This window comes from Corvus hawaiiensis, chromosome 29, assembly GCF_020740725.1.
Source record: "Corvus hawaiiensis isolate bCorHaw1 chromosome 29, bCorHaw1.pri.cur, whole genome shotgun sequence".
Classification (NCBI taxonomy): domain Eukaryota; kingdom Metazoa; phylum Chordata; class Aves; order Passeriformes; family Corvidae; genus Corvus; species Corvus hawaiiensis.
Window position 1 is genome coordinate 2,949,505 of NC_063241.1, and position 24,882 is coordinate 2,974,386.

The following is a 24,882-nucleotide window of genomic DNA, read 5'->3' on the forward strand; positions in this document are numbered from 1 at the left end:
CCGATGTCCCCGTGTCCCCTCACACCCCCAAACCCACACTGTCCCCACACCCCGAGGTCACCCCGTGTCCCCTCATACCCCCAAACCCACACAGTCCCCGAGGTTACCCCCTGTCCCCTCACACCCCCAAACCCACAAAGTCCCCGGTGTCCCCGATGTCCCCCTGTGTCCCCTCACACCCCCAAACCCACACTGTCCCCGAGGTCCCCGTGTCCCCTCACACCCCCAAACCCACACAGTCCCCGGCACCCGCACCCCCGCAAGTCCCCGCGTCCCCGTCCTCCCCCTCAGCGTCCCCGCCGTCCCCCCGCCCCCGCGGGCGCTGCCCCGCCGTGCCCGGCCAGGGGGGCCGGGCGAGCCCGGGGATTGGGAGCGGCCTCCAGGCCTCTCCCTCGGCCCGGCCCCCAACGCGGGCGGGGGAACCTTTCCCCCCACAGCCGGGCCGCCACCGAACCGGAGCTTTGGGGGGTCGGGGGGCCGGGGGGGGGTCGGTCGGGGCCCCCCGAGGCCGCCGGGGCCGGGGATGGTGGCGGGGGCGGCCGGAGCGGGGCGGCGGCTCCGGGCGCCCTGACAGAGCCAGCACCATGAGCGTGAGGCCTCCGCAGGCCCTGGACAGGTACGGCCGTGAGGGGGGACCCCCGCAGTGGGGAGGGGGACGGGGCCTTTGGGGGCAATTTAGGGGGGAAGGGGAAAGGGGAGGGGGTTTGGCTCGGGCGGAGCCCCCGCCCCGTTTCTGGAGGGGAGGGGGGACGGGGCTTTGGGGGGAAAGTCTGGGATTTTGGGGTCTGGGGGGGTTTCAGAGAGGGGGCTCAGCTCGGCCTGGAGCCCTCATCCCATTCCTCAGGGGGAAAGCGGCGGTTTGGGGTGAAATGCTGAGATTTTGGGGGTTTGGGGGAACGGGCTCAGCTCGCCCTGGATCCCGCACCCCGTTCCTGCAGTGATTTGGGGGGGAACTCTGGGATTTTGGGGGTCTGGGGGCTCTGGGAGGGGGCTCAGCCCGGTCCGGAGCTCTCGCCCCATTCCTTGGGGGAAAAACGATGATTTGGGATAAAACTCCGGGATTTCGGGGATTTGGAGCCTCAGGGAGGGGGCTCAGCTCCTTCTGGACCCCCCACTCCATCTCTGCAGCGTTCTGGGATCAAATCCTGGGATTTTGGGAGTTCCGGGGGGCTCAGCCCGCCCTGGACCCTCCCACCCCATCCCTGCAGCGTTTTGGGATAAAATGCTGGGATTTTGGGAATGGGGAGGGCTCAGCCCATCCCACATTTCCATCAATCCCTCGGGGGAGCAGCGTTTCGGGGTAAAATTCCAGGATTTTGGGAGTGGGGGGGGGGGATATCCCAAATCATTCTGATTTTTGGGGTATTTCCAATGTCTTTCACTGGGAATTGCCTTTTCCCGATTTATTTTGCTCCATTTTAAAGCAGATTTGGGAATTCTGTCTGGAATCAACCCCTGGAAAATCCCGATTTTTTTTTGGGGGGGGGGGGGAGTGTTTCAGGAATTTTGTCTGGGATAAACCCCTGGAAAATCCCGTTTATTTTGGGGGTGAATTTGGGAATTCTTTCTGGGATAAACCCTTGGAAAACCCTGAGGGGGTTTTTTTGGGGATAAATTTAGGAATTTGGGTGAGGATTCACGGATTGGGATCCCTGCTCTAGCCACGGCATCTTTCCCACATGGATTTGGGTGGAAAATGAGGAATTTTGGGCCTGGAAAAAGCCGGTCCCGGGAATTTCGGGATGGCTGCGGCATCACTTTTTCTGGGAACATTCCTGCTTGGAATCTTGTCCTTTTCCAGGGATTTTTTTTCTCCAGTTTGGCGTTAAAAACGTATTTGGGGTGGGCTGGGCTGGATCCCACTTTTCCTCCATGGAAATTAATGGGAAAACCGGGATTTGGGGTGGTCCCAGGCGGACCAGGAGCTCTCCGGAGCAGGAATTCAGGAGCTGTTGGATTTCATTCCCAATCCCAATCCCGGCTGGAAAAGGGAGGAAAGGATCGGGATCAGGCCCGGAATTCCGAGCCTGGAATCCCTCTGGGGACCTGGATCCGCCTCGGGAATGATTTGGGAACGGGGAAATGTTAAAAGTGCTGAAATCCAGGAAAAAAAAACAAATGGGATCTTTTTCCCACCGAATTCCGGGGTTTTTTCCACTCCAGCAGCTCCTGCTTTTTTCAGCACTGGGATGAGTGGAAATCCAGGGATTCCGAATCCATAGGGAGAGGGAAACCAGTACAAACCAGTCCGGATCGTCGGCTGGACTGGGAGGTCCGGAAGGAGCTGGGAGTCGCCTCGGGAATGGTGTTTTCCATGGATTTGGGGGCTGCTCTGGTGTTCCCAAGGTTTTTATGGGAAAAGGAGCTGCCGGGGAGAGAATTCCCAGGGAATTGTGGATCCCTGGGAATGCTGGATGGGGCTGGGATGGGGGAAAAGGTGCCTGGAATGGGATTTCCATCCCAAATTATCCCAGGATTCCTTGGGCTGGGTTGGATGGGATTTTAGGGATAAATGCTGGATCCAGGTTATTCCGTGGATTCCCCAATTCCTGGGATAGTGGGAATGTCCCTGGGATTGGATTTTTGGGGATCTTTAAGGATTCTCTTCCATCCCAAAGCATTCCAGGAGTGCCTGGGCTGGTTTATTTGGGATTTTCGGGATAAATCCTGGATCCTGGCCGGGGTTATTCCATGGATTGCCCATCCCTGGGAGTGCCCAATTCCAGCTGGGATCCACCTGGGACAGGGAAAAGTGTCCCTGCCTCATCCCGGGAGCTTTAGGATCCCCCCAGCAATCCCAAAGAATCCCAAAGAATCCCAAGGAATCCCAAGGATTCCCTTTCCCAGGCGTGGCTTTGATGGAGGGGAAAAGGTCGGGAGCGGGAAAAAAGGATCCCCCCGGGATAGGGAATTCCCTGGATCCGGCATTCCCGGCCAAACCAGCTCGGCCACTTCCCGCTTTTCCAGGAGTGGCTTCCCGTTAATCATTACCCCGCTGGGAAGTCCTGGAGCTGGGATTCGGAGCAGCTTCCTGGAGAATTCCCGTGCAGAATTCCCGAAAAAAAACCCGGGGTGGGAACGGCGTTCTCCAGGCTGGGAAAAAATTCCCGTTTTCCAGCGTTTGGGGTCGCTCCAGGCGGTGTCATCCCATGGGGATCCCTTCCCATCTCTTCCCAAAATATGTTTGGAATTCCCAGCTGGAAAATCTCATGGAAAACCTGGAATAAACCAGGGCTTGAAGGCAGGAAAACCGGGAAAAAATCCCATTTTCCACCATTCCTGACCAATGGGTTCCCGATCCCGGCACTGGGAATTCCCTCTGCGCCGTGGTTTTCCAAGGAAAAGTGGAATTCCAGGGGCAGCCTGGAGGGTTTTCCCATAAAATTCCCAAGTTTTTATGGAGCAGGATGTCGGGAATGCTGCGGGATGATGACGCAATTCCCGGCTTTTCCCTGAATCCCAAAACCATTCCAAGCTTTTCCCAATCCCTGCTGGGATTCCATGGGGGTTTTTCTGGGATCTGATCCCACTGGGAATCTCCCACGGGAAATCCGAGGGCTCCGAGGAGCCGTGATTCCCAAAATCCCACCAATTTTTTTTGGAAACGACTCAAAATTCCCGAGTCCTTTTCCCACAGGGAATGGGAATCTCCCAAAGCCGCAAGGCTCAGAAAATCGGGAATGTGGGAACAGCTTTGATTCCCGAATGAATTAAAACTCTGGATCTCAGGGAAAGTTTTTTTCCCACATTCCGGCGGAGTTCTGGGAGGAATTCCGGGAGTTTGGATCCCGCTGGAATTTCTCCTCGGATTTGCAACATGAGGTTCCCTCCCTGCCGGGGGCTGCGGCTCCGCGCCTTTCCCTGGAAAAACACCAGGAAAAACCGCGGGGAGAGGGGAGAGAAATGGGATTTTTCCCTCTTTTTATCCTGCCCTAAACCGGGTTTGTCCTGGGTTTCTGTGGGATTTTCCAGCTGGGAATTGCAGATGTGTTTTGGGAAGGAAGGCAGTGGTTGGAAATGGTGGGAAATGGGATTCTTCCCGTTTTTCCTGCCTTTAAACCCTGGGTTATCCCAGATTTTGGTGGGATTTTCCAGCTGGGAATTCCGAACCTGTTGTGGGAAGAGATGGGAAGGAACCCAGCGGCCCGAAATGTTGGAAAATGGGATTTTCCCCCATTTTTCCTGCTTTAAACCCTGGTTTGTGCCGGGTTTCCATGGGACTTTCCAGCTGGGAATTCTGCACCTGTTTTGGGAAGGAGCTGGGATGGGGTGGCACCGCCTGGAGCGATCCCAAATGTCAGAAAATGGGGATTTTTCCCTCTTTTCCTCCTTCCTTGAACCCATTTATCCCGGGTTCCCATGGGGTTTTCCAGCTGGGAATCCCAGAGCCGCTTTGGGAAGGAGCTGGGATGGGCTGGCACAGGAGGATTCGGATTCCTCCCCTTCCCCCATCTCGGGATGGATGGAAAACCATCCCGGAGTTCCTCTGGAGCAGCTCCAGCCCCAGGATGTGCAGATTCCAGGGATTTCCTCCCACATCCCGGTGGGAACGGGGTGTCCGTCCCTTGGGAACAAGCTCGGAGCTGCTCCGGCTCCCTGGGATGGGAAAATCAGGAAAACACAGGAAAAATCCCCGTTTTCCGAGGTTTGGGATCGCTCCAGGCGCTGTCAGCCCATGGGGATCCCTTCCCAAAATAGGTTTGGAATTCCCAGCTGGAAAATCCCACGGAAACCTGGGATAAAACAGGGTTTAAAGCAGGAAAAATGGGGGAAAAATCCCCATTTTCCAGCATTTCTGGCCACTGGGTTCCTTCCATCTCTGCCCTCAACAGGTTTGGAATTCCCAGCTGGAAAATCCCACGGAAACCTGGGATAACCCAGGGTTTAAAGGCAGGAAAAAACAGGGAAAAATCCCATTTCCCACCATTTCCGACCACTGCCTTCCTTCCCAAAACACGTCTGCAATTCCCAGCTGGAAAATCCCGCAGAAACCAGGGAAAGAGATCCAACATTTCCCTGGGAATCCCCAAAGTCCAGGAATTTTGGGAGCTGTGGGATGAGGCCTCAGGGCTGCGATTTTGGGGCAATTTTTGTAAAATTTGCCCATTTCCCGCTCAAATTTTTTTGGGAATTTTGCATTCCTGGGAGTTGGGAAGTGGGGAAATGGGGTGGGATCCCTCTGGAGCCGCCGCTGGAATGGGAATTGTGGGAATTGCCGTGGTTTGGCCGCCCCTGAGGCAATTAAGGAGCTTTAATTAATCCCAATTAAACGACTTTTTTATAGCCTCATTAAGCCCTGGCTGCTCCCAGAGGGGCCGGAAAAGCCTCTGGATACCCTTGGGTCACCCCTGGGTGGGATTTTGGGATTCCTGGAATTGTGGTTTTTTAAGGGAAAACATCCCGGGAGCGCCGTAAATCCCAAAATTCGGGGATTTTTGGGAAAAAAAGCGGATTTTTCCGTGCGTAACAAAGGCTGACCTGGGGTTGTCCGTGGGATAATCCCGAGGGTTAATCCCGATCTCCCCCGGGGCAGGGATTGGCCGGGAACGTCCAGGGCAGTGTCCAGGTCTGGGGCCGCTGGTGGGAAAAGGGGATGGGAAGCGGGAAAGGAACTGGGAATGGGGCTGGAAAAGGGAATGGAGAGTCCCGAGGGAGCTGGGGGGGCTCATCCCAGAGAAAAGGGGGATCCAGGGGGGATTTGGGGCTCTTCCAGGGGGGATTTGGGATCTGATCCCAGGGAATGGGGCCAGGACAAGAGGCAACGGCCTCGAGCTGTGCCAGGTTGGAAATTTAGGGAAAAATATTGGCATTTAGGTCAAAAATCCCGGGATTTAGGGCAAAAATCCCAGGATTTAGGGGAAAAGGAATTCCTAGAGATTCCTCTGGATGACCCAAGTGAGGATCGGTCCCAGCTCGGCCTCGCCGCTCCATGGATTGGGATTTCCCAGAGTGGCCGGAGCCCGTGGCCGGCTGTCCTGGCAGTGCCCAGGGGTCGTGTCCGGCCATCCCTGCCCAGCCCTGCATTCCCAGCTCCCGTTCCCCATCCCAGGTTGAGCAGCCTCTCCTCGTCCCTGGGCGATTCCCCCTCGGAGCGAAGGTCCCCCGGCCACACCCGGCAGCCCTCGGACGCCTCCGAGTCCACAGGTGGGAATTCCGGGAATGTCCGCTCCGGGCTCGGGGCCGGGCGTGGTGTTCCAGCTCTCCCCGTGCTCGTGCAGTGTTGGGGATGTCCCAAAAGGGTGGATGATGACTGTGAGGTCATGAGTGGCCACAGGAGCTGCTGGCCAAGGATGGACAGGGACCCCAAGGCCTTGCAGCCCCTCAGACTGGGGAGGGTCCCAGGAGCCAAACCCGGGCTCCAGAGCCTCATTCCCTCCTCTTCTTCCTCCTCTTCCTGCTGTCCCTCTGTCCCCCTGTCCCTCTGTCCCCGTACCTCTGTCCCCATGTCCCCGCCGCCATCCCCAGGGCTGGTGCAGCGCTGTGTGGTCATCCAGCGGGACCAGCATGGCTTCGGCTTCACCGTCAGCGGCGACCGCGTCGTCCTCGTGCAGTCCGTGCGGCCAGGTGGGAGTGACCGCGGCCGGACACGGCCGGACACAGGGCTGGACAGGCCGGACATGGGGCTGGACAATCCCCAGGGATCCCCTCAGCCGTCCCCAGCCTCAGCCCCGGGGGGAGAAAATGGCGGGAAGATGTGGGGGGAAAATGGCGGGAAAATGGGAGGGGGGAAATGGGGGAGAAAATGTGGGGAAAATGTGGGGAAAATGGGGAAAGTGTGGGGAAAGTGTGGGGAAAGTGTGGGGAAAATGTGGGGAAAGTGTGGGGAAAATGGGAAATGTGGGGAAAGTGTGGGGAAAATGTGGGGAAAATGGAGAAACTGTGGGGAAAGTGTGGGGAAAGTGTGGGGAAAATGTGGGGAAAGTGTGGGGAAAATGGGAAATGTGGGGAAAATGTGGGGAAAGTGTGGGGAAAATGGAGAAACTGTGGGGAAAGTGTGGGGAAAGTGTGGGGAAAATGGGAAATGTGGGGAAAGTGTGGGAGAAAAGCAGAAAATGTGGGGGAAAGGGTGGGAAAATGGCGGGGAAATGGGGGGAGATGGGGGAGAAACTGTGGGAGAGATGTGGGAGAAATGTGGGAGAAATGGAGAAATTGTGGGAAAACTGTGGGAAAAATGTGGGGAAAATGTGGGAAAAATGTGGGGAAGCTGGGGAAAGTGTGGGAAAAATGTGGGGAAAATGTGGGGAAAATGGGAAATGTGGGAAAGTGTGGGAGAAATGGAGAAAATGTGGGGAAAGTGTGGGGAAATGGGGGGAAAGTGTGGGGAAAGTGGGGAAAATGGGAAATGTGGGGAAAGTGTGGGAGAAATGGAGAAAATGGGGGGAGATGGGGGAGAAACTGTGGGGGAAATGTGGGGAAAATGGAGAAACTGTGGGGAAACTGTGGGGAAACTGTGAGGAAAATGTGGGGAAAGTATGGGGAAAATGTGGGGAAACAGTGGGGAAACTGGGGAAACTGTGGGGAAACAGTGGGGAAACTGGGGAAACTGTGGGGAAACTGGAGAAACTGGGGAAAGTGTGGGGAAGCTGTGGGGAAAATGTGGGGAAAATGGGAAATGTGGGGAAAGTGTGGGAGAAAATGAGAAAATGTGGGGAAAAGTGTGGGGAAATGGCGGGGAAATGGGGGGAGAAACTGTGGGGGAGATGTGGGAGAAATGTGGGAAAAATGGAGAAATTGTGGGAAAACTGTGGGAAAACTGTGGGGAAAATGTGGGGAAAATGTGGGGAAACTGGGGAAAGTGTGGGAAAAATGTGGGGAAAATGAGAAATGTGGGAAAGTGTGGGAGAAATGGAGAAAATGTGGGGAAAGTGTCGGAGAAATGTAGGAAAAATGGAGAAATTGTGGGGAAACTGTGGGGAAACTGTGGGGAAAATGTGGGGAAAATGGGAAATGTGGGGGAAGTGTGGGAGAAATAGAGAAAATGGGGAAATGGGGGGAGATGGGGGAGAAACTGTGGGGGAAATGTGGGGAAACTGTGGGGAAAGTGTGGGGAAACTGGAGAAACTGGGGAAACTGTGGGGAAAATGTGGGGAAAATGAGAAATGTGGGGAAAATGTGGGAGAAAAGGAGAAAATGTGGGGGAAAGTGTGGGGAAATGGGGGGAGATGGGGGAGAAACTGTGGGGGAGATGTGGGAGAAATGTGGGAAAAATGGAGAAATTGTGGGAAAACTGTGGGAAAACTGTGGGGAAAATGTGGGAAAAATGTGGGGAAGCTGGGGAAAGTGTGGGGAAAATGTGGGAAAAATGTGGGGAAACTGGGGAAAGTGTGGGAAAAATGTGGGGAAAATGTGGGGAAAATGTGGGGAAAATGGGAAATGTGGGAAAGTGTGGGAGAAATGGAGAAAATGTGGGGAAAGTGTCGGAGAAATGTAGGAAAAATGGAGAAATTGTGGGGAAACTGTGGGGAAACTGTGGGGAAAATGTGGGGAAAATGGGAAATGTGGGGGAAGTGTGGGAGAAATGGAGAAAATGTGGGGGAAATGTGGGAGAAATGTGGGAAAATGGAGAAACTCTGGGGAAACTGTGGGGGAACTGTGGGGAAACTGTGGGGGAAATGGGAAATGTGGGGAAAATGTGGGAGAAAAGCAGAAAATGTGGGGGAAAGGGTGGGGAAATGGGGGGAGAAAATGGCGGGAGAACGGGAGGGGAGATGTGGAAAAACTGTGGGGAAAATGTGAGGGAAAATGTGGGGAAAATACGGGAAAAACGGGGTTTTCCTTCCAAAACGTTGGATGGGATGGGGTGGAAAGGTCCCTATGGAACATTCCGGGACAATCCGGGGCCGTCGGGGTCCGTTCCTGACTCCGGCGTCTCTTGCCCGTGCCCAGGTGGGGCTGCCATGAAGGCCGGGGTGCAGGAGGGCGACCGGATCGTCAAGGTCGGCGTTCCCAAATCCCCTCCCCACATTCCCAAGCCCCTTCTCCGCATTCCCAGGAAAATCCCTGTTTTCCAGCCCCTTTCCCAACCCTTTCCCTGCTTTCCCAGGTCAACGGGACGATGGTGACCAACAGCTCCCACCTGGAAGTGGTGAAGTTGATCAAGTGTGAGTATGGGGCCGGAATTCCTGGGAATTCTCTTCCCATCCCGTGGGAAAAGGAGGAGTTGGGGTAAGGGGAGAACGTTTTCCATCCTTTGGGAATTTGGGGGGAGCCTGGAAGTGTCTCCAGCTCTCCTAGAAGTGTTTTCACCCCCTTTTCCCAAATTTTTTTCCCAGGAAATCCTTCTCACCGTCATTTCTCTTGGAAATTTTTCCTGGAAATCCTTCTCATTCCCCTTGTTCCAAATCTTTACCGGCGACTCCCAATCCCCTCTTTTCCCAGATTTGTCCTGGAAATCCTTTTTTTCCCTGGAAATCTTTCCTCCCCTCGCCCCTTATCCCAAGTCCTTTCCTGGAATCCGTCTCACCCCTTATCCCACATTTCTCCCTGCAAATCCTTCTCGCTCCTTTTCCCAAACTTTTCCTGGAAACCCTTCTGACATTCCCATATCCTGTTTTTTTTTTCCCCAGCCGGTGCCTACGTGGCCCTGACCCTGCTGGGATCCCCCCCTGGAATTTCTGGCTCCCAGCAGGACCCGGAGCCCTCGGGATGTCCCCAAGGGACCCCCCCGGCCCCGCCGCCCCCCCAGCGCATCACCGAGCCCAGGCCGCTCCAGGTGAGCCCGGAATTCCAGGGGGAATCCCAGAATTCCAGCGGGGCACCCCAAAACTCCCCCAGGTGATCCCAAAATTCCCCCAGGAGATCCCAGAATTCTTTCAGGTCACCCTAACCCCCCCCACCAAGAGATCCCAAATTTCCCTCAGGTGACCCCAAATTCCTTCAGGTGATCCCAGAATTCCCTCAGGAGATGCTGGAATTCCCTCAGGTCACCCTAAACTCCTCCAGGCAATCCCAAAATTCCTTCAGGGCATCTGAAAACTCTTCCCGACCACCCTAAACCCCCCCCCCAGGCGACCCCAAAATTCCCTCAGGAGATCCCAAAATTCCCTCCGGTCACCCCAAAACCCCTCCCAGTTGATCCCAGACCCCTCCCAGTGATCCCGAAATTCCCCCAGGGCATCCCAGAGCCCTCCCAGGCCGTTCCCAGGGTGATTCCTGCCTCTGGAATTGCAGGATCCCGAGATGCAGAAGCACGCGGCGCAGATCCTGCGGAACATGCTGCGCCAGGAGGAGGCCGAGCTCCAGGTAGGAATGGCTCATTCCCGGTTTTTTCCCCGTTTTTCCCCCTCTTTTCCCGCTTTTTGGTGCTGCTCCGGTGTTGTCTTGGCAGCAAATCCGGGATTTATGGAATGGTTTGGGCGGGAAGGAGCCCAAGGATTGTCCCAGTCCCAAAGGCAGGGACATTCCTGCTGTCCCAGCGTGATCCTGGACACTCCCAGGGATGGGGAGTCCATGGAATAACCCAGGCCAGGATCCCAAATTTATCCCAAATATCCCAAATAAAGCAGCCCGGGGAATCCTGGAGTGGTTTGGGGTGGAAGTGACCCCAAGGATTATCCCGGTCCCACCACAATTCCAAGGGCAGCGACATTCCCACCATCCCAGGTGGCTCCAGGCTGGCCTTGGACACTCCAGGGATGAGGAATCCCTGGGATAACCTGGGCCAGGATCCTGAATTTATCCCTGAATCCCACCTGACCCATCCCAGAAAACCCTGGAATTCTCCAGGATGGGTTCCCCCTCCTCCGGCACCAACTCCCTCCTCCCACCTCCCTCAGATCCCAGGAAAACCCCTTTGAAACCCTTCCCTGAATCCCTGGGCCGGGATTTGGGGGATTTGGGGGATTTTGGGGGATCGGGACCATCGGGACTTTCCCTTCCCAGCGCTTCCAGGAGCTCCTGAGCCGGAATCCGGGAGCGGCCGTGGAGGAGCAGCTGGAAGGGGCCCGGCGCAGAGTGAGCCAGCTCCAGCTGAAAATCCTGCAGGAATCCCAGGGATCCGCGGTATTTGGGAATTCTGGGATCCTTCCCGCCCTTCCTGAGCCCTTCCCAGAGCTCTGGGATTCCCCGTTTTCCCAAAAAAAAAAGCCTGGGAGTTGGGGGAGTTGCTGGGGATCGGGGGGGTGCTGGTGGGGTGTGTGGGGGGAATTTTGGGAATTCCCCCATTCCCGGGTTTTCCATGATCCCACTGATCCCTTTTTCTGCCTGGAGCCATCCCAGCTTCCCAGAGCTGCATTTCCTGTGTTGGGAATTCCCGGAATTCCCCCATTCCCAGGTTTTCCATGCCCCCAAAGCTCCAATTCCTGACATTTCCTGTGCTGGGAATTCCCGGAATTCCCCCATTCCCAGGTTTTCCATGCCCCCAAAGCTGCATTTCCTGACATTTCCTGTGTTGGGAATTCCCGGAATTCCCCCATTCCCAGGTTTTCCATGCCCCCAAAGCTCCAATTCCTGACATTTCCTGTGCTGGGAATTCCCGGAATTCCCCCATTCCCAGGTTTTCCATGCCCCCAAAGCTCCAATTCCTGACATTTCCTGTGCTGGGAATTCCCGGAATTCCCCCATTCCCAGGTTTTCCATGATCCCAAAGCTGCATTTCCTGGGAATTCCTGCCCTGGGAACTCCCAGAACTCCCCCATTCCCGGTTTTTCCAAGCCTCCCTGTCCCTTTTCCCAGGATTCGGGGTTCCGGCCTCTGGAAGGGGAAGTTTTCCGGAGCCTCCCGGCGTTCCCGGGCTCGGGCAGGGCAGGATCAGGGTCGGGGTCGGGATCCCCGCAGCTCCCGGGACGCTTTTCCATGGATTCCCAGGATGGCGACAGCGGCCTGGAGTCCGGCCCGGAGCGGCTCCCGTCCCTCGGGGAGGTGAGCGGCGGGAAATCCGGGAAAAGAGGGGAGAGGATGGGGGGAAATGCCGGGAGAAATTCGGGAGAGGGGAGTGAGAATGCCAGGAAAAGTTCGGGAGAAGGGGGGGGGAAATTTCTGGGAAAAATAGGGGGAAAAGGACGGGGTGAAATTCCAGGAAAAATTTGGGGAAAGGGAGGGAAAATTCCAGGAAAAATTCGGGGAAAGGGCAGGCGGAAATTCCAGGGAAGATGTGGGAAAAGGGGGGGAAAATTTCAGGAGAAGTGGAAACAAATCCAGAGGGGTGAAAATTCCAGGGGGGATGGAAAGAATTCCAGGAGGGATGGAAATTGCAGGAAGAGGTGGAAACAATTCCAGGAGGGAGGAAAATTCCAGGAGAGGGAGAAGTTCCAGGGGGGAGTTCACAAAACGAGGGATCCCAAAATTCCTCCGACGTTCCCCCGAGGCGCGGGAATTCTCCGGCATTCCCAGTTTGTTCTCCCACGCTGGGAGTTCTTCCCGTGCTTCCCAAGGAATTTGGGGCTTTCCAGCTGCCCTGAATTCATTTTTTTCACGGCTCCTGATCCCGAATCCCTCCCAAATCCTGCAATTCCAGGTGTCCCTGGCCCGGAATTCCGGCCTTTCCGAGCCCGAGAGCCCCCGGACGTCTCCCGTGCTCGGCTCCCGCCTCTCCCAGCTCCGGCGCCAGGGCTCCGACCTTCCCTTCCCGACGGATCAGGTGGGGCTGGAATATCCTGGGAATATCCTGGGAATATCCCGGGAATACCCACGGGGATCCCAAAGCCCTTCCCGCCGCCTGATCCCGGTTTTTTTTAGGGATTGGCATCGGGAAAGCCGCTGATCATCGGCCCCGAGGAGGATTGCGAGCCCGGGTATTCCAATAACGAGGTGAGAAAGCCGGGAAAAATCCGGGAATTTGGGAATTCCTGGTGGGATTTCAGGGATTCCCGAAGGCTTTTCCTGGCCGGAGCATTCCGGGATTTCAGGGATTGCTCCGTGAGTGGGATGGGATTGGATTTAAGGTGATTTCCAAGGCAGAACATTCCAGGATTCCGTGGATTCAGAGGGGATTTTCGGGATAAATCCCAGAGCCTGGCCCGGGTGATTCCATGGATTCCCCATCCCTGGAAGAGAATTCCAGCCTGGATCCACCTGGGACAGTGGGAATGTCCCTGGGGTTGGATTTTTCGGGATCTTTTCCATCCCAAACCCTTCCAGCATTCCCCGGGCTGCTTTAGTTGGGATTTTGGGGATTAATCCCGGAGCCTGCCCAGGTTATCCCGTGGATTTCCCGTCCCAGGGGCTGCGATTCCTGCAGAATTCCCGCTTTTCCTGAGCCCCGCCTCCCTCCCTCTGTTCCCAGAGCGATTCCCTGTTCCAGGACCTGAAAAGGCTCAAATCCCGCCCGGCTCATCTGGGAGTTTTCCTGAGGTTCCTCTTCTCCCAGGCGGATCCCACTCCTCTGGTAAGGAATTGGGGATATTCCCGGGATTCCCTGACCCTTGGATCGCATTCCCAGGAATCAGCATGGAGCAAAATTCCCGGGATTTCCTCCCCTGGGGATCCCATTCCCAACCTCTGGCACCTCCCAGAGCTTCCAGGAATATTCGTGGGAATGAGGATGGAGCAGGAATCCCGGGATTTCCTCCCCTGGGGATCCCATTCCCTGGAATTCTCTTTGGGAATTCTGTCTGATCCTTTTTCCCTCCTCATTCCCGAATTTTCCCGGCAGCTCTTCTACCTGTGCTGCGATGTTTGCCGCCAGCAGAGCAATCCCAAGGATTCCCGAGCCTTTGGAAGGGACATCTGGAATATTTTCCTGGACAGGAACGCGGTGAGGGCCGGGATCCTCGATCCCTGCGGGATTCCCGGAATTTCGGGAGGATTTTCCAGGATTTCAGGCTGGATTTGGTGTTGGAAAAGGGGGAATTCCTTGGAATTTTGGGGAGAAGGGTCCTGGAAGGGAAAATGGGGATCCAGGAGCCCAGAATCCCTTTGGAGTGGGGGAATTCCCGCTGGGAATTCTGTGGGATCTCCCTCTCTGATTCCATGGGGAGGCGGGGTTGGAATTCTGGGCTCCAGCTCCCGAAATTCCAGCGGGATCCCGGGATTTGATGGGATTTTCCCTCTTGTCCAGCCCCTCCGGGTGAAGGTGCCGGAGCAGCTCCTGACGGACATCGGTGAGTGCGGAATTCCGGGAATTCTCCGCGGGAAAAGGAGCCCAGGGCCGGGGTTGGCGTTCCCAAACTCCTCCTGGAGTCACGGGAAAGTCGGGAATCGGCTCTGGAATGAAGGGAACACCGGGAGCATTCCCGGCATCCCAAATTTCCTCCCCAGTTCCCAGAAAATTTGGGCTCCTGGGGCTCCTCTCCTTTGGAATCCTTGGGATTCCAAACCCGGGAAGTGATCCCGGGGTTCCCAAACTTTCCCTGGTGCTCCAAGAGAAATGGGGCAGGGTTGGGAATCAGCTCTGGAATGAAGGGAGCGCCGGGGACATTCCCAATATCCCAATTTTTCCACCAATTCCCAGAAAATCCACGCTCCACTTGGGATTCCAAACCCGGGAAATGATCCCAGGGGTTCCCAAGCTTTTCCTGGAGTCCCAAGGAAAAGGGGAAGGAATTTTCCTGGGCCGGGAATCAGCTCTGGCCGCCGGGAGCATTCCCAACATCCCGAATTTTCCCAAATTCCCAGACAACTGCCTCCGGAACGGCGGCGACCTGCAGCACTCCCTGGAGGCCGCTCAGGAATCCGTTCTCCCGGAAATCCAGGGGCAGCTCCGCGAGTACAGGTGGGATCCGTGCCCCGACATCCCGGGAAACCCCCCCCCCCCCCCCGAATTTCGGCAATTCCGGGAATTCCGGGCGCTCCCGATCCCGTTTTTTTTTGTTGTTGTTGTTTTGGGTTTGGGTTTTTTTTTTCCCGGCTTTTCCGCCAGGACCAAGCGGACGCTGGGATTGGGGAGTTTGTACGGAGAGAACGAGCTGCAGGAGCTGGAGGGGAATTCCCAGCGGGAGCAGCGGGAGCAGCGGGAGCAGCGGGAGCGGGCGGTGGCCGAGCGGCAGCTGGGGCACCTCGGGGACATCCTGTGAGTGCCGGGAAGGGCAATTCCCGCCGGGAATTCCGGGATGGGGGAGCACGTCCGGCTGCGCTCCTTTATCCGGGAGCTTGGGATTTGGGGATGGGGAAAAGGGTGGGAATTTGGGGGGTTTTTGGGGATGGGGAAGAGATCTGGGAAAGGGTCCTGATCCAGGGAATTTGCCTGGTCCCTCTCTGTTTTCCCGTTGGAATTGGGTTTTTCCGGAGGTGGGAACGGGGATTTGGGGGTTGGGAATGGGATTTTTGGGATGGGAAAGGGGCCGGAGCCAAGGGAATTCCTTTATCCCTCGCTGGGATTGGGAAGGGGAGGTGGGAGCGGGGATTTGGGGGTTGGGAATGGGATTTTTGGGATGGCGATTCCCAATCGCTGTTCTCCCGCAGCTCCAAGTACGAGGAGGAGCGGAGGTGAGCGGCGATTCCAGAGGGATCCAGGAGGGAAAACCGGGAACTGGGGACGATTCCCGCCCGTTCCCAGCCTCCCCCGTGGGATCCTTTCCCCTCCCATTCCCGGTTTTCCATATGGGATCTTTCCCCTCTTTCCCCTCTTTCCCTTCCCTGATATTCCCAGTTCTCCCGGTAGGGACAATTCCCCCCCATTCCCGATTTTCTCTCTGGGATCGTTTTCCCTGGGATTCCCAATTTTCCCTGTGGGCTCCTTTCCCCTCTTTCCCTCCTTTTTTCCCCTCCCATTCCCAATTTTCCCTGAGGACTCTTCCCTGGGATTCCCAGTTTTCCGTATGGGATTTCCTCTCTTTCTCTTCCCTGATATTCCCAGTTCTCCCAGTAGGGACAATTCCCTCCCATTCCCAATTTTCCCTCCTTCCCCCTCCCATTCCCAATTTCCCCTCCCATTCCCAATTTTCCCTCCCATTCCCAATTCTTCCCTCCTTTTCCCCTCCCATTCCCAATTTTCCCTCCCATTCCCAATTTTTCCCTCCTTTTCCCCTCCCATTCCCAATTTTCCCCCCCATTCCCAATTTTCCCTCATTTCCCCCCCTCCCATTCCCAATTTTCTCTCCTTTTTTCCCCTCCCATTCCCAATTTTCCCTCCCATTCCCAATTTTCCCTCCATTCCCCCCCTCCCATTCCCAATTTTCCCTCCATTCCCCCCCTCCCATTCCCAATTTTCCCTCCTTCCCCTCCCATTCCCAATTTTCCCTCCCATTCCCAATTTTCCCTCATTTTCCCCCCTCCCATTCCCAATTTTCCCTCCCATTCCCCCCTGTCCCATTCCCAATTTTCCCTCCTTCCCCTCCCCTTCCCAATTTTCCCTCCCATTCCCAATTTTCCTTCCTTCCCCCCCTCCCATTCCCAATTTTCCCTCCCATTCCCCCCTGTCCCATTCCCAATTTTCCCTCCTTCCCCCCCATTCCCAATTTTCCCTCCCATTCCCAATTTTCCCTCCTTTTCCCCCCTCCCATTCCCAATTTTCCCCCCATTCCCAATTTTCCCTCCATTCCCCCCGTCCCATTCCCAATTTTTCCCTCCTTTTTTCCCCTCCCATTCCCAATTTTCCCTCCCGTTCCCAATTTTCCCTCCTTTTCCCCTCCCATTCCCAATTTTTCCCTCCATTCCCCCCCTCCCATTCCCAATTTCCCCCCCCCCCATTCCCAATTTTCCCTCCTCTCCCTTTCCCATCCCGGATCCTCTCCCCTGCGCCTCCAGGCCCCTCTCCCCTCCCTCAGCGCCTTTCCCGACTCCCGAATCCCGGGAATTCCCTCCTGGAGCTGGGTCCTTCCTCAGCTCGGCGCTGGCCTTCGCCCTGGGCGCCTTCGTGGCGCACGCCGGCATCCGGAGCCGGGAGCCGCGGCCGCCCGGAGCCCCCGAGAAGCTCCCGGACAAGGACAAGTGGCTGCCCTTCTTCCCCAAGGCCAAGAAGGTGCGAATTCCCGGGAATGCCGCGGCAAGGGCGCGGCCGGCGGCTCCGCCAGCGCGGCTTTGCCCCGAATCCTGGGGGTTTTGCCCCAAATTCCGGGATTTTTCCCCTGAATCGCGGGATTTTTCCCCAAAATCCTGGGATTTTACCCTAAATTCTAGGATTTTTCCCCTAAATTCCAGGATTTTCCCCTAAATTCCAGGATTTTTCCCCTATATTGTGGGATTTTTCCCCTAAATCCTGGGATTTTTTCCCCTAAATTGTGGGATTTTTCCCCGAACTCCTAGGATTTTTTCCCTAAATTCCAGGATTTTTGCCCTGAACTCCGGGATTTTGCCCGAAATCCCAGGATTTCTCCCTAAATTCTATGATTTTTCCCTAAATTCCAGGATTTTTCCCCTATATTTTGGGATTTTTCCCCAAAATCCCAGGATTTCTCCCTAAATTCTATTATTTTTCCCCTAAATTCCAGGATTTTTCCCCTAAATTCCAGGATTTTTCCCCTATATTGTGGGATTTTTCCCCGAAATCCTGGGATTTTGCCCTAAATCCTGGAATTTTCCCCCGAACTCCTAGGATTTTTTCCCTAAATTCCAGGATTTTTGCCCTGAACTCCAGGATTTTTCCCGAAATCCCAGGATTTCTCCCTAAATTCTATGATTTTTCCCTAAATTCCAGGATTTTTCCCCTATATTTTGGGATTTTTCCCCAAAATCCCAGGATTTCTCCCTAAATTCTATTATTTTTCCCCTAAATTCCAGGATTTTTCCCCTAAATTCCAGGATTTTTCCCCTATATTGTGGGATTTTTCCCCGAAATCCTGGGATTTTGCCCTAAATCCTGGGATTTTTCCCCGAACTCCTAGGATTTTTTCCCTAAATTCCAGGATTTTTGCCCTGAACTCCGGGATTTTTCCCGAAATCCCAGGATTTCTCCCTAAATTCTATGATTTTTCCCTAAATTCCAGGATTTTTCCCCTATATTTTGGGATTTTTCCCCAAAATCCCAGGATTTCTCCCTAAATTCTATTATTTTTCCCCTAAATTCCAGGATTTTTCCCCTAAATTCCAGGATTTTTCCCCTATATTGTGGGATTTTTCCCCGAAATCCTGGGATTTTGCCCTAAATCCTGGGATTTTTCCCCAAACTCCTAGGATTTTTTCCCTAAATTCCAGGATTTTTGCCCTGAACTCCGGGATTTTTCCCGAAATCCCGGGATTTCTCCCTAAATTCTATGATTTTTCCCTAAATTCCAGGATTTTTCCCCTATATTTTGGGATTTTTCCCCAAAATCCCAGGATTTCTCCCTAAATTCTATTATTTTTCCCCTAAATTCCAGGATTTTTCCCCTAAATTCCAGGATTTTTCCCCTATATTGTGGGATTTTTCCCCGAAATCCTGGGATTTTGCCCTAAATCCTGGGATTTTTCCCCGAACTCCTAGGATTTTTTCCCTAAATTCCAGGATTTTTGCCCTGAACTCCGGGATTTTGCCCGAAATCCCGGATTTCTCCCTAAATTATATGATTTTTCCCTAAATTCCAGGATTTTTCCCCTATATTTTGGGATTTTTCCCCAAAATCCCAGGATTTCTCCCTAAATTCTATTATTTTTCCCCTAAATTCCAGGATTTTTCCCCTAAATTCCAGGATTTTTCCCCTATATTGTGGGATTTTTCCCCGAAATCCTGGGATTTTGCCCTAAATCCTGGGATTTTTCCCCGAACTCCTAGGATTTTTTCCCTAAATTCCAGGATTTTTGCCCTGAACTCCGGGATTTTTCCCGAAATCCCAGGATTTCTCCCTAAATTCTATGATTTTTCCCTAAATTCCAGGATTTTTCCCCTATATTTTGGGATTTTTCCCCTAAATCCTAGGATTTCTCCCTAAATTCTATTATTTTTCCCCTAAATTCCAGGATTTTTCCCCTATATTGTGGGATTTTTCCCCGAAATCCTGGGATTTTGCTCTAAATTCCTTGATTTTTCCCCTAAATCCTGGGATTTTTTCCCCTAAATTGTGGGATTTTTCCCCGAACTCCTAGGATTTTTTCCCTAAATTCCAGGATTTTTGCCCTGAACTCCGGGATTTTGCCCGAAATCCCAGGATTTCTCCCTAAATTCTATGATTTTTCCCTAAATTCCAGGATTTTTCCCCTATATTTTGGGATTTTTCCCCAAAATCCCAGGATTTCTCCCTAAATTCTATTATTTTTCCCCTAAATTCCAGGATTTTTCCCCTAAATTCCAGGATTTTTCCCCTATATTGTGGGATTTTTCCCCGAAATCCTGGGATTTTGCCCTAAATCCTGGGATTTTTCCCCGAACTCCTAGGATTTTTTCCCTAAATTCCAGGATTTTTGCCCTGAACTCCGGGATTTTGCCCGAAATCCCGGGATTTCTCCCTAAATTCTATGATTTTTCCCTAAATTCCAGGATTTTTCCCCTATATTTTGGGATTTTTCCCCAAAATCCCAGGATTTCTCCCTAAATTCTATTATTTTTCCCCTAAATTCCAGGATTTTTCCCCTAAATTCCAGAATTTTTCCCCTATATTGTGGGATTTTTCCCCAAAATCCTGGGATTTTGCCCTAAATCCTGGGATTTTTCCCCGAACTCCTAGGATTTTTTCCCTAAATTCCAGGATTTTTGCCCTGAACTCCGGGATTTTGCCCGAAATCCCGGGATTTCTCCCTAAATTCTATGATTTTTCCCTAAATTCCAGGATTTTTCCCCTATATTTTGGGATTTTTCCCCAAAATCCCAGGATTTCTCCCTAAATTCTATTATTTTTCCCCTAAATTCCAGGATTTTTCCCCTATATTGTGGGATTTTTCCCCGAAATCCTGGGATTTTGCCCTAAATTCCTTGATTTTTCCCCTAAATCCTGGGATTTTTTCCCCTAAATTGTGGGATTTTTCCCCGAACTCCTAGGATTTTTTCCCTAAATTCCAGGATTTTTGCCCTGAACTCCGGGATTTTGCCCGAAATCCCAGGATTTCCCCCTAAATTCTATGATTTTTCCCTAAATTCCAGGATTTTTCCCCTATATTTTGGGATTTTTCCCCTAAATCCTAGGATTTCTCCCTGAATTCTATGATTTTTCCCAAAATTCCAGGATTTTCCCCTAAATTCCAGGATTTTTCCCCTATATTGTGGGATTTTTCCCCGAAATCCTGGGATTTTGCCCTAAATTCCTTGATTTTTCCCCTAAATCCTGGGATTTTTTCCCCTAAATTGTGGGATTTTTCCCCGAACTCCGGGATTTTTCCCCTAAATTCCAGGATTTTTGCCCTGAACTCCGGGATTTTGCCCGAAATCCCAGGATTTCCCCCTAAATTCTATGATTTTTCCCCTAAATTCCAGAATTTTTCCCCTATATTTTGGGATTTTTTCCTGAAATCCTGGGATTTCCCCCTAAATTCCATGATTTCTCCCCTGATCTCTGGGATTTTTGCCCCAAATCCGGGGATTTTTCTCTAAACTTCTTAATTTTCCCCCTAAACCCAGGGACTGTGCACCTGCATTCCGTGGTTTTCCGCTGAATCCCTCGATTTTTGCCCCAAATCCTGGGATTTCGGACCCCGAACTTGGGGAATCCGCACGTCCCAGCCCCACCCCTTCTCCAGAGCCTCCGGAATTCCGGGGTCCCGCTGGTTCCAGGTTGTTTTTCCCAACAGAGCAGCAGCTCCAAGAAGGAGAAGGATTCCCTGGAATCGGACAAGCGGCGGAATCCGATCCTCAGATACATCGGGAAGCCGCGGATCTCCTCGCAGAGCAGTGAGTGCCGCCCTTTCCCAGGGAATTCCCGACTCCGGGATCCTTCCCGGGATCCTGGGATCCGTTCCCGCCTTCTCCCGGCTGGCAATTCCCAGGGCGTTCCCAAAATTCCCATGGAATCCTTGGCAATGTTGGCCAGATCCTCCCGGAGCTCCGGATCTTTGGGGAGGGGAAAAAATCCCAAAAATGGCGAAAATTCCAACCCCGAGGGTATTCCCACAATCCCAGGGCTGGGAATCCATGGGATAACCTGGGATAGGCTCCAGGATTTATCCCTAAAATCCGACCTAACCCAGTCCTGGAATGGTTTGGGCTGGAAAAAAATCCTTAAAAGATCCTGAAAAATCCCCCCAAAAAAATCCGTGGAATGACCTGAGCCAGGATGGAATTCCATCCCAAAATCCCAAACTTCCCTGGAATTCCCCGTTTTATCCCCAAAATCCCCTCATTCCCACCCTCCCTTCCCGGTTTTTTGAGTTCTCATCCCATCAGCATTCCCGAATTCCCAGCTTTTCCCGGGATTTTCGGGACGGGTTTGACATCTCCTCTTTGTTTTCCAGCATTTCATGTCCCCCTGTCCCCCGTGGAAGGTAACAATTCCCAGATTTCCTTTGCTTTCCCATTTTCTCCTTCATTTTTTCCCCTCCATTTTGGGTTTTATCCCCTTTTCCCTCCCCCTGGCGACATTCCCGGGAATTTTGGGATGTGGGATGGGATTTGAGGTTGGGAGATTTGGGATCCCCAGGCTGACCTGGGGGCGTTTCCGGGATTTCCCCAGCGGCGAAGCCCAGGAATTTGGGATTTAGGGTTGGATTTGGGATTTGGGATTTGGGTTTTGGGATTTGGGTTTTGGGATTTGGGATTGGATTTGGGATTTGGGATTTAGGATTTAGGATTTGGAATTTGGGATTTAGGATTGGATTTGGGATTTGGGATTTAGGATTTGGAATTTGGGAATTTGGGATTTAGGATTGGATTTAGCATGGGAAATTGGGGATTTGGGATTGGGAGTTTGGGATTCAGGATTTAGGATTGGATTTGGGATGGGAGTTTGGGATTCGGGATGGGATTGGGGCTGCCCAGGCTCACCCGGGGCTGTTCCCGGATCCCGCAGCGGTGAAGCCTGGGGAATTTGGGATTTAGGATTGGATTCAGGATGGGGATTTGGGATGGGAATTCGGGCTTCAGGATGGGGATTGGGATTTGGGATTGGATTTGGGATCGGGGATTCAGGATTTGGGATTGGATTGGGGATTTGGGAATTGGGGATTGGATTGGGGATGGGGTTTGGGCATTTGGGATTGGGGATTGGATTCAGGATGGGGTTGGGATTGGGGATTTGGGATTGAATTGGGGATTTGGTATTTAGGATTGGATTGGGGATGGGGATTGGGATTGGGGATGGGGTTGGGATTTGGGATTTGGGGTTGGGGATTTGGTATTTAGGATTGGATTGGGGATTGGATTGGGGATTTGGGGTTTGGTATTTAGGATTGGATTGGGGATGGGGATTTGGTATTGGATTGGGGTTGGGGTTGGGGATTTAGGATTGGATTGGGGGTTTGGCATTTAGGATTGGGTTGGGGTTGGGATTTGGTATTGGATTGGGGTTGGGGTTTGGTATTTAGGATTGGATTGGGGGTTTGGGATTGGGTTGGGGGATTGGTATTTAGGATTGGATTCAGGATGGGGTTGGGGATTTGGTATTTAGGATTGGATTGGAGGTTTGGTATTTAGGATTGGATTGGGGTTGGGGTTTGGTATTTAGGATTGGATTGGGGGTTTGGGCATTTAGGATTGGATTGGGGGTTTGGGATTGGATTGGGGTTTGGTATTTAGGATTGGATTGGGGTTGGGGTTTGGTATTTAGGATTGGATTGGGGTTTGGGATTGGGTTGGGGGTTGGTATTTAGGATTGGATTGGGGGGTTTGGGATTGGGGTTGGGGTTTGGTATTTAGGATTGGATTGGGGTTTGGTATTTAGGATTGGATTGGGGGTTTGGGATTGGGTTGGGGGATTGGTATTTAGGATTGGATTGGGGTTTGGGATTGGGTTGGGGGTTTGGTATTTAGGATTGGATTGGGGTTTGGGATTGGGGTTGGGGTTTGGTATTTAGGATTGGATTGGGGTTTGGTATTTAGGATTGGATTGGGGGTTTGGGATTGGGTTGGGGGATTGGTATTTAGGCTTGGATTCAGGATGGGGTTGGGGATCTGGCACTCGGGATTGGATGGGGTTGGGCCGGGCTGCCCGGGCTCAGGGCCGGGCGCTCCCGCAGCGCTGCGCCCGGGGAACGTGCGCACCATGATCCAGCACTTCGAGAGCGGCCACGGCGACGGCGCCGAGCCCGGAGCGCAGCGGGGCAGCCCCGACAGCGGCAGCGGGCAGCGACGGCGCCCGGGAGGCCGACGGGTGGGACGGGAGAGGGGGGCCGGGGGGTCTGGGGGGTCCGGGGGGTCCGGGGGGTCTGGGGGTCCGGGGAGTCTGAGGGGTCTGGGGGGTCTGGGGGATCTGAGGGGTCTGGGGGGTTCGGGGGGTCTGGGGGCGTCTGGGGGATCTGGGGGGATCTGGGGGGATCTGGGGGATCTGGGGGGGTCTGAGGGGTCTGGGGGGGTCCGGGAGGTCTGTGGGGGTCTGGGGGATCTGGGGGGGGTCCCGGGGGTCTGTGGGGGTCTGGGGGATCTGGGGGGTCTGAGGGGTCTGGGGGGGTCCGGGAGGTCTGTGGGGGTCTGGGGGGTCTGGGGGGGTCCGGGGGGTCTGGGGGGTCTGGGGGATCTGAGGGGGTCTGAGGGGTCTGGGGGGGTCCGGGAGGTCTGTGGGGGTCTGGGGGGTCTGGGGGCGTCTGGGGGATCTGGGGGGGTCTGGGGGATCTGGGGGGGGTCCGGGGGGGTCTGGGGGGGGTCTGGGGGATCTGGGGGGGGTCCGGGGGATCTGGGGGGGTCTGAGGGGTGTGGGGGATCTGAGGGGTCTGGGGGGTTCGGGGGCGTCTGGGGGATCTGGGGGATCCGAGGGGGTCCGGGGGCGTCTGGGGGATCTGAGGGGTCCGGGGAGTCTGGGGGATCTGGGGGGGTCTGGGGGGTCTGGGGGGTCTGAGGGGTCTGGGGGATCTGGGGGGGGTCTGGGGGATCTGGGGGGTCTGGGGGGATTTGGGGGGGTCTGGGGGGCGCAGGGGGTCTGGGAGGTCTGGGGGATCTGGGGGGGTCCGGGGGGTCTGGGGGGACTGGGCGATCTGGGGGGTCTGGGGGTCCAGGGGATCCGGGGATCTGTGGATCTCTGGGATCTCTGGGATCTGTGGGGTCTCTGAGATCTCTGGGATCTGTGGCTCCATGGGGTCTCTGGGGTCTCTGGGATCTGTGGGATCAGGGAATGCGGGAACGGGGCAGGGATGGGATCTGAGGTTGTTCCGTGGGGGGGGCCCTCACTTCCCCCCTAAATCCCAGGATTTGTGATCTAAATTGTGGCATTTTCCCTCTAAATCCTGGAACTTTTGGCCTAACCCCTGGAATTTTTGGCCTAAATCCCAGGATTTTTTGACTTAAATCCTGGAATTCCGCCCCAAATCCCCAATCTCAGGATTTCTGCCGTAATTCCTGGGATTTCCCCTCCTAAATCCCATTCTTTCCCCCTGAATCCCGGGGTTTCCCCAGCTCCCGCTCCGAGAGGTTGAAGGGTCGGGAAGAGCTGAAGAAATCCCAGGAATTTTGCCCTAAATCCTCACCTAACCCTGACTCTAAATCCCAGGATTTTCCTCCTAAATCCCAGGATTTTTGGCCTAAATCCTGGAATCTTCCCCCTAAACCCCGGGATTTTCCCCTAAGCCCTAAATTCCGTGATTTCTGCCCTAAATCCTGGAATTTCCCCCCAAAACCTCAGGATTTCTGCCGTAATTCCCAGGATTTCCCCCTTAAATCCCATTCTTTCCCCCTGAATCCCGGGCTTTGCCCAGCTCCCGCTCCGAGGTGCGGCTGGGCCGCTCCGAGAGCCTGAAGGGTCGGGAAGAGCTGAAGAAATCCCGGAAATCCGAGCTGGTTCCGCGCTCCCGCAGCGACGTGGACATGGACGCGGCGGCCGACGGCCTCGCGGCTGCACCAGTCGGCCTCGTCCTCGGCCTCCAGCCTGTCAGCCAGGTGGGAAAGGCGGGAATTGCCGGCCTGGAATGCGGGAAAAGGCGGGAAAAGGCGGGATTTGGGATTTGGGATCGGCCTCGGGGAAGGGACGGGAAGGGCAAAGGGTTGGGCTCGCGGGGAAAGTTGGGATTTGGGGTTTTTAG

The 24,882-nt window shown here is 54.2% G+C and overlaps 1 protein-coding gene across 1 annotated transcript; it reads left to right on the forward strand.

The window, feature by feature from the left end:
• The first annotated feature begins 348 nt into the window (after positions 1-348).
• On the forward strand, positions 349-24,882 carry LOC125318068 (rho guanine nucleotide exchange factor 11-like). The gene is made up of 22 exons (XM_048288428.1): positions 349-616; positions 6,050-6,144; positions 6,466-6,564; positions 8,887-8,936; positions 9,044-9,101; positions 9,567-9,712; positions 10,171-10,242; positions 10,882-11,001; positions 11,674-11,859; positions 12,455-12,577; positions 12,676-12,747; positions 13,223-13,324; positions 13,592-13,693; positions 13,997-14,039; positions 14,554-14,650; positions 14,798-14,947; positions 15,340-15,363; positions 16,702-16,837; positions 20,512-20,611; positions 21,172-21,201; positions 22,891-23,024; positions 24,559-24,882. The coding sequence occupies exons 1-22, from the start codon at positions 585-587 to the stop codon at positions 24,880-24,882; spliced, it is 2,295 nt and encodes a 764-aa protein (XP_048144385.1). The 5' UTR covers positions 349-584.

Coding starts and splice junctions, on each gene's coding strand:
- LOC125318068 (XM_048288428.1), top strand. CDS start 585: ATGAGCGTGAGGCCTCCGCAGGCCCTGGACAG. Junction 6,145..6,465: donor GGACGCCTCCGAGTCCACAG/GTGGGAATTCCG, acceptor CGCCATCCCCAG/GGCTGGTGCAGCGCTGTGTG. Junction 6,565..8,886: donor CGTGCAGTCCGTGCGGCCAG/GTGGGAGTGACC, acceptor GCCCGTGCCCAG/GTGGGGCTGCCATGAAGGCC.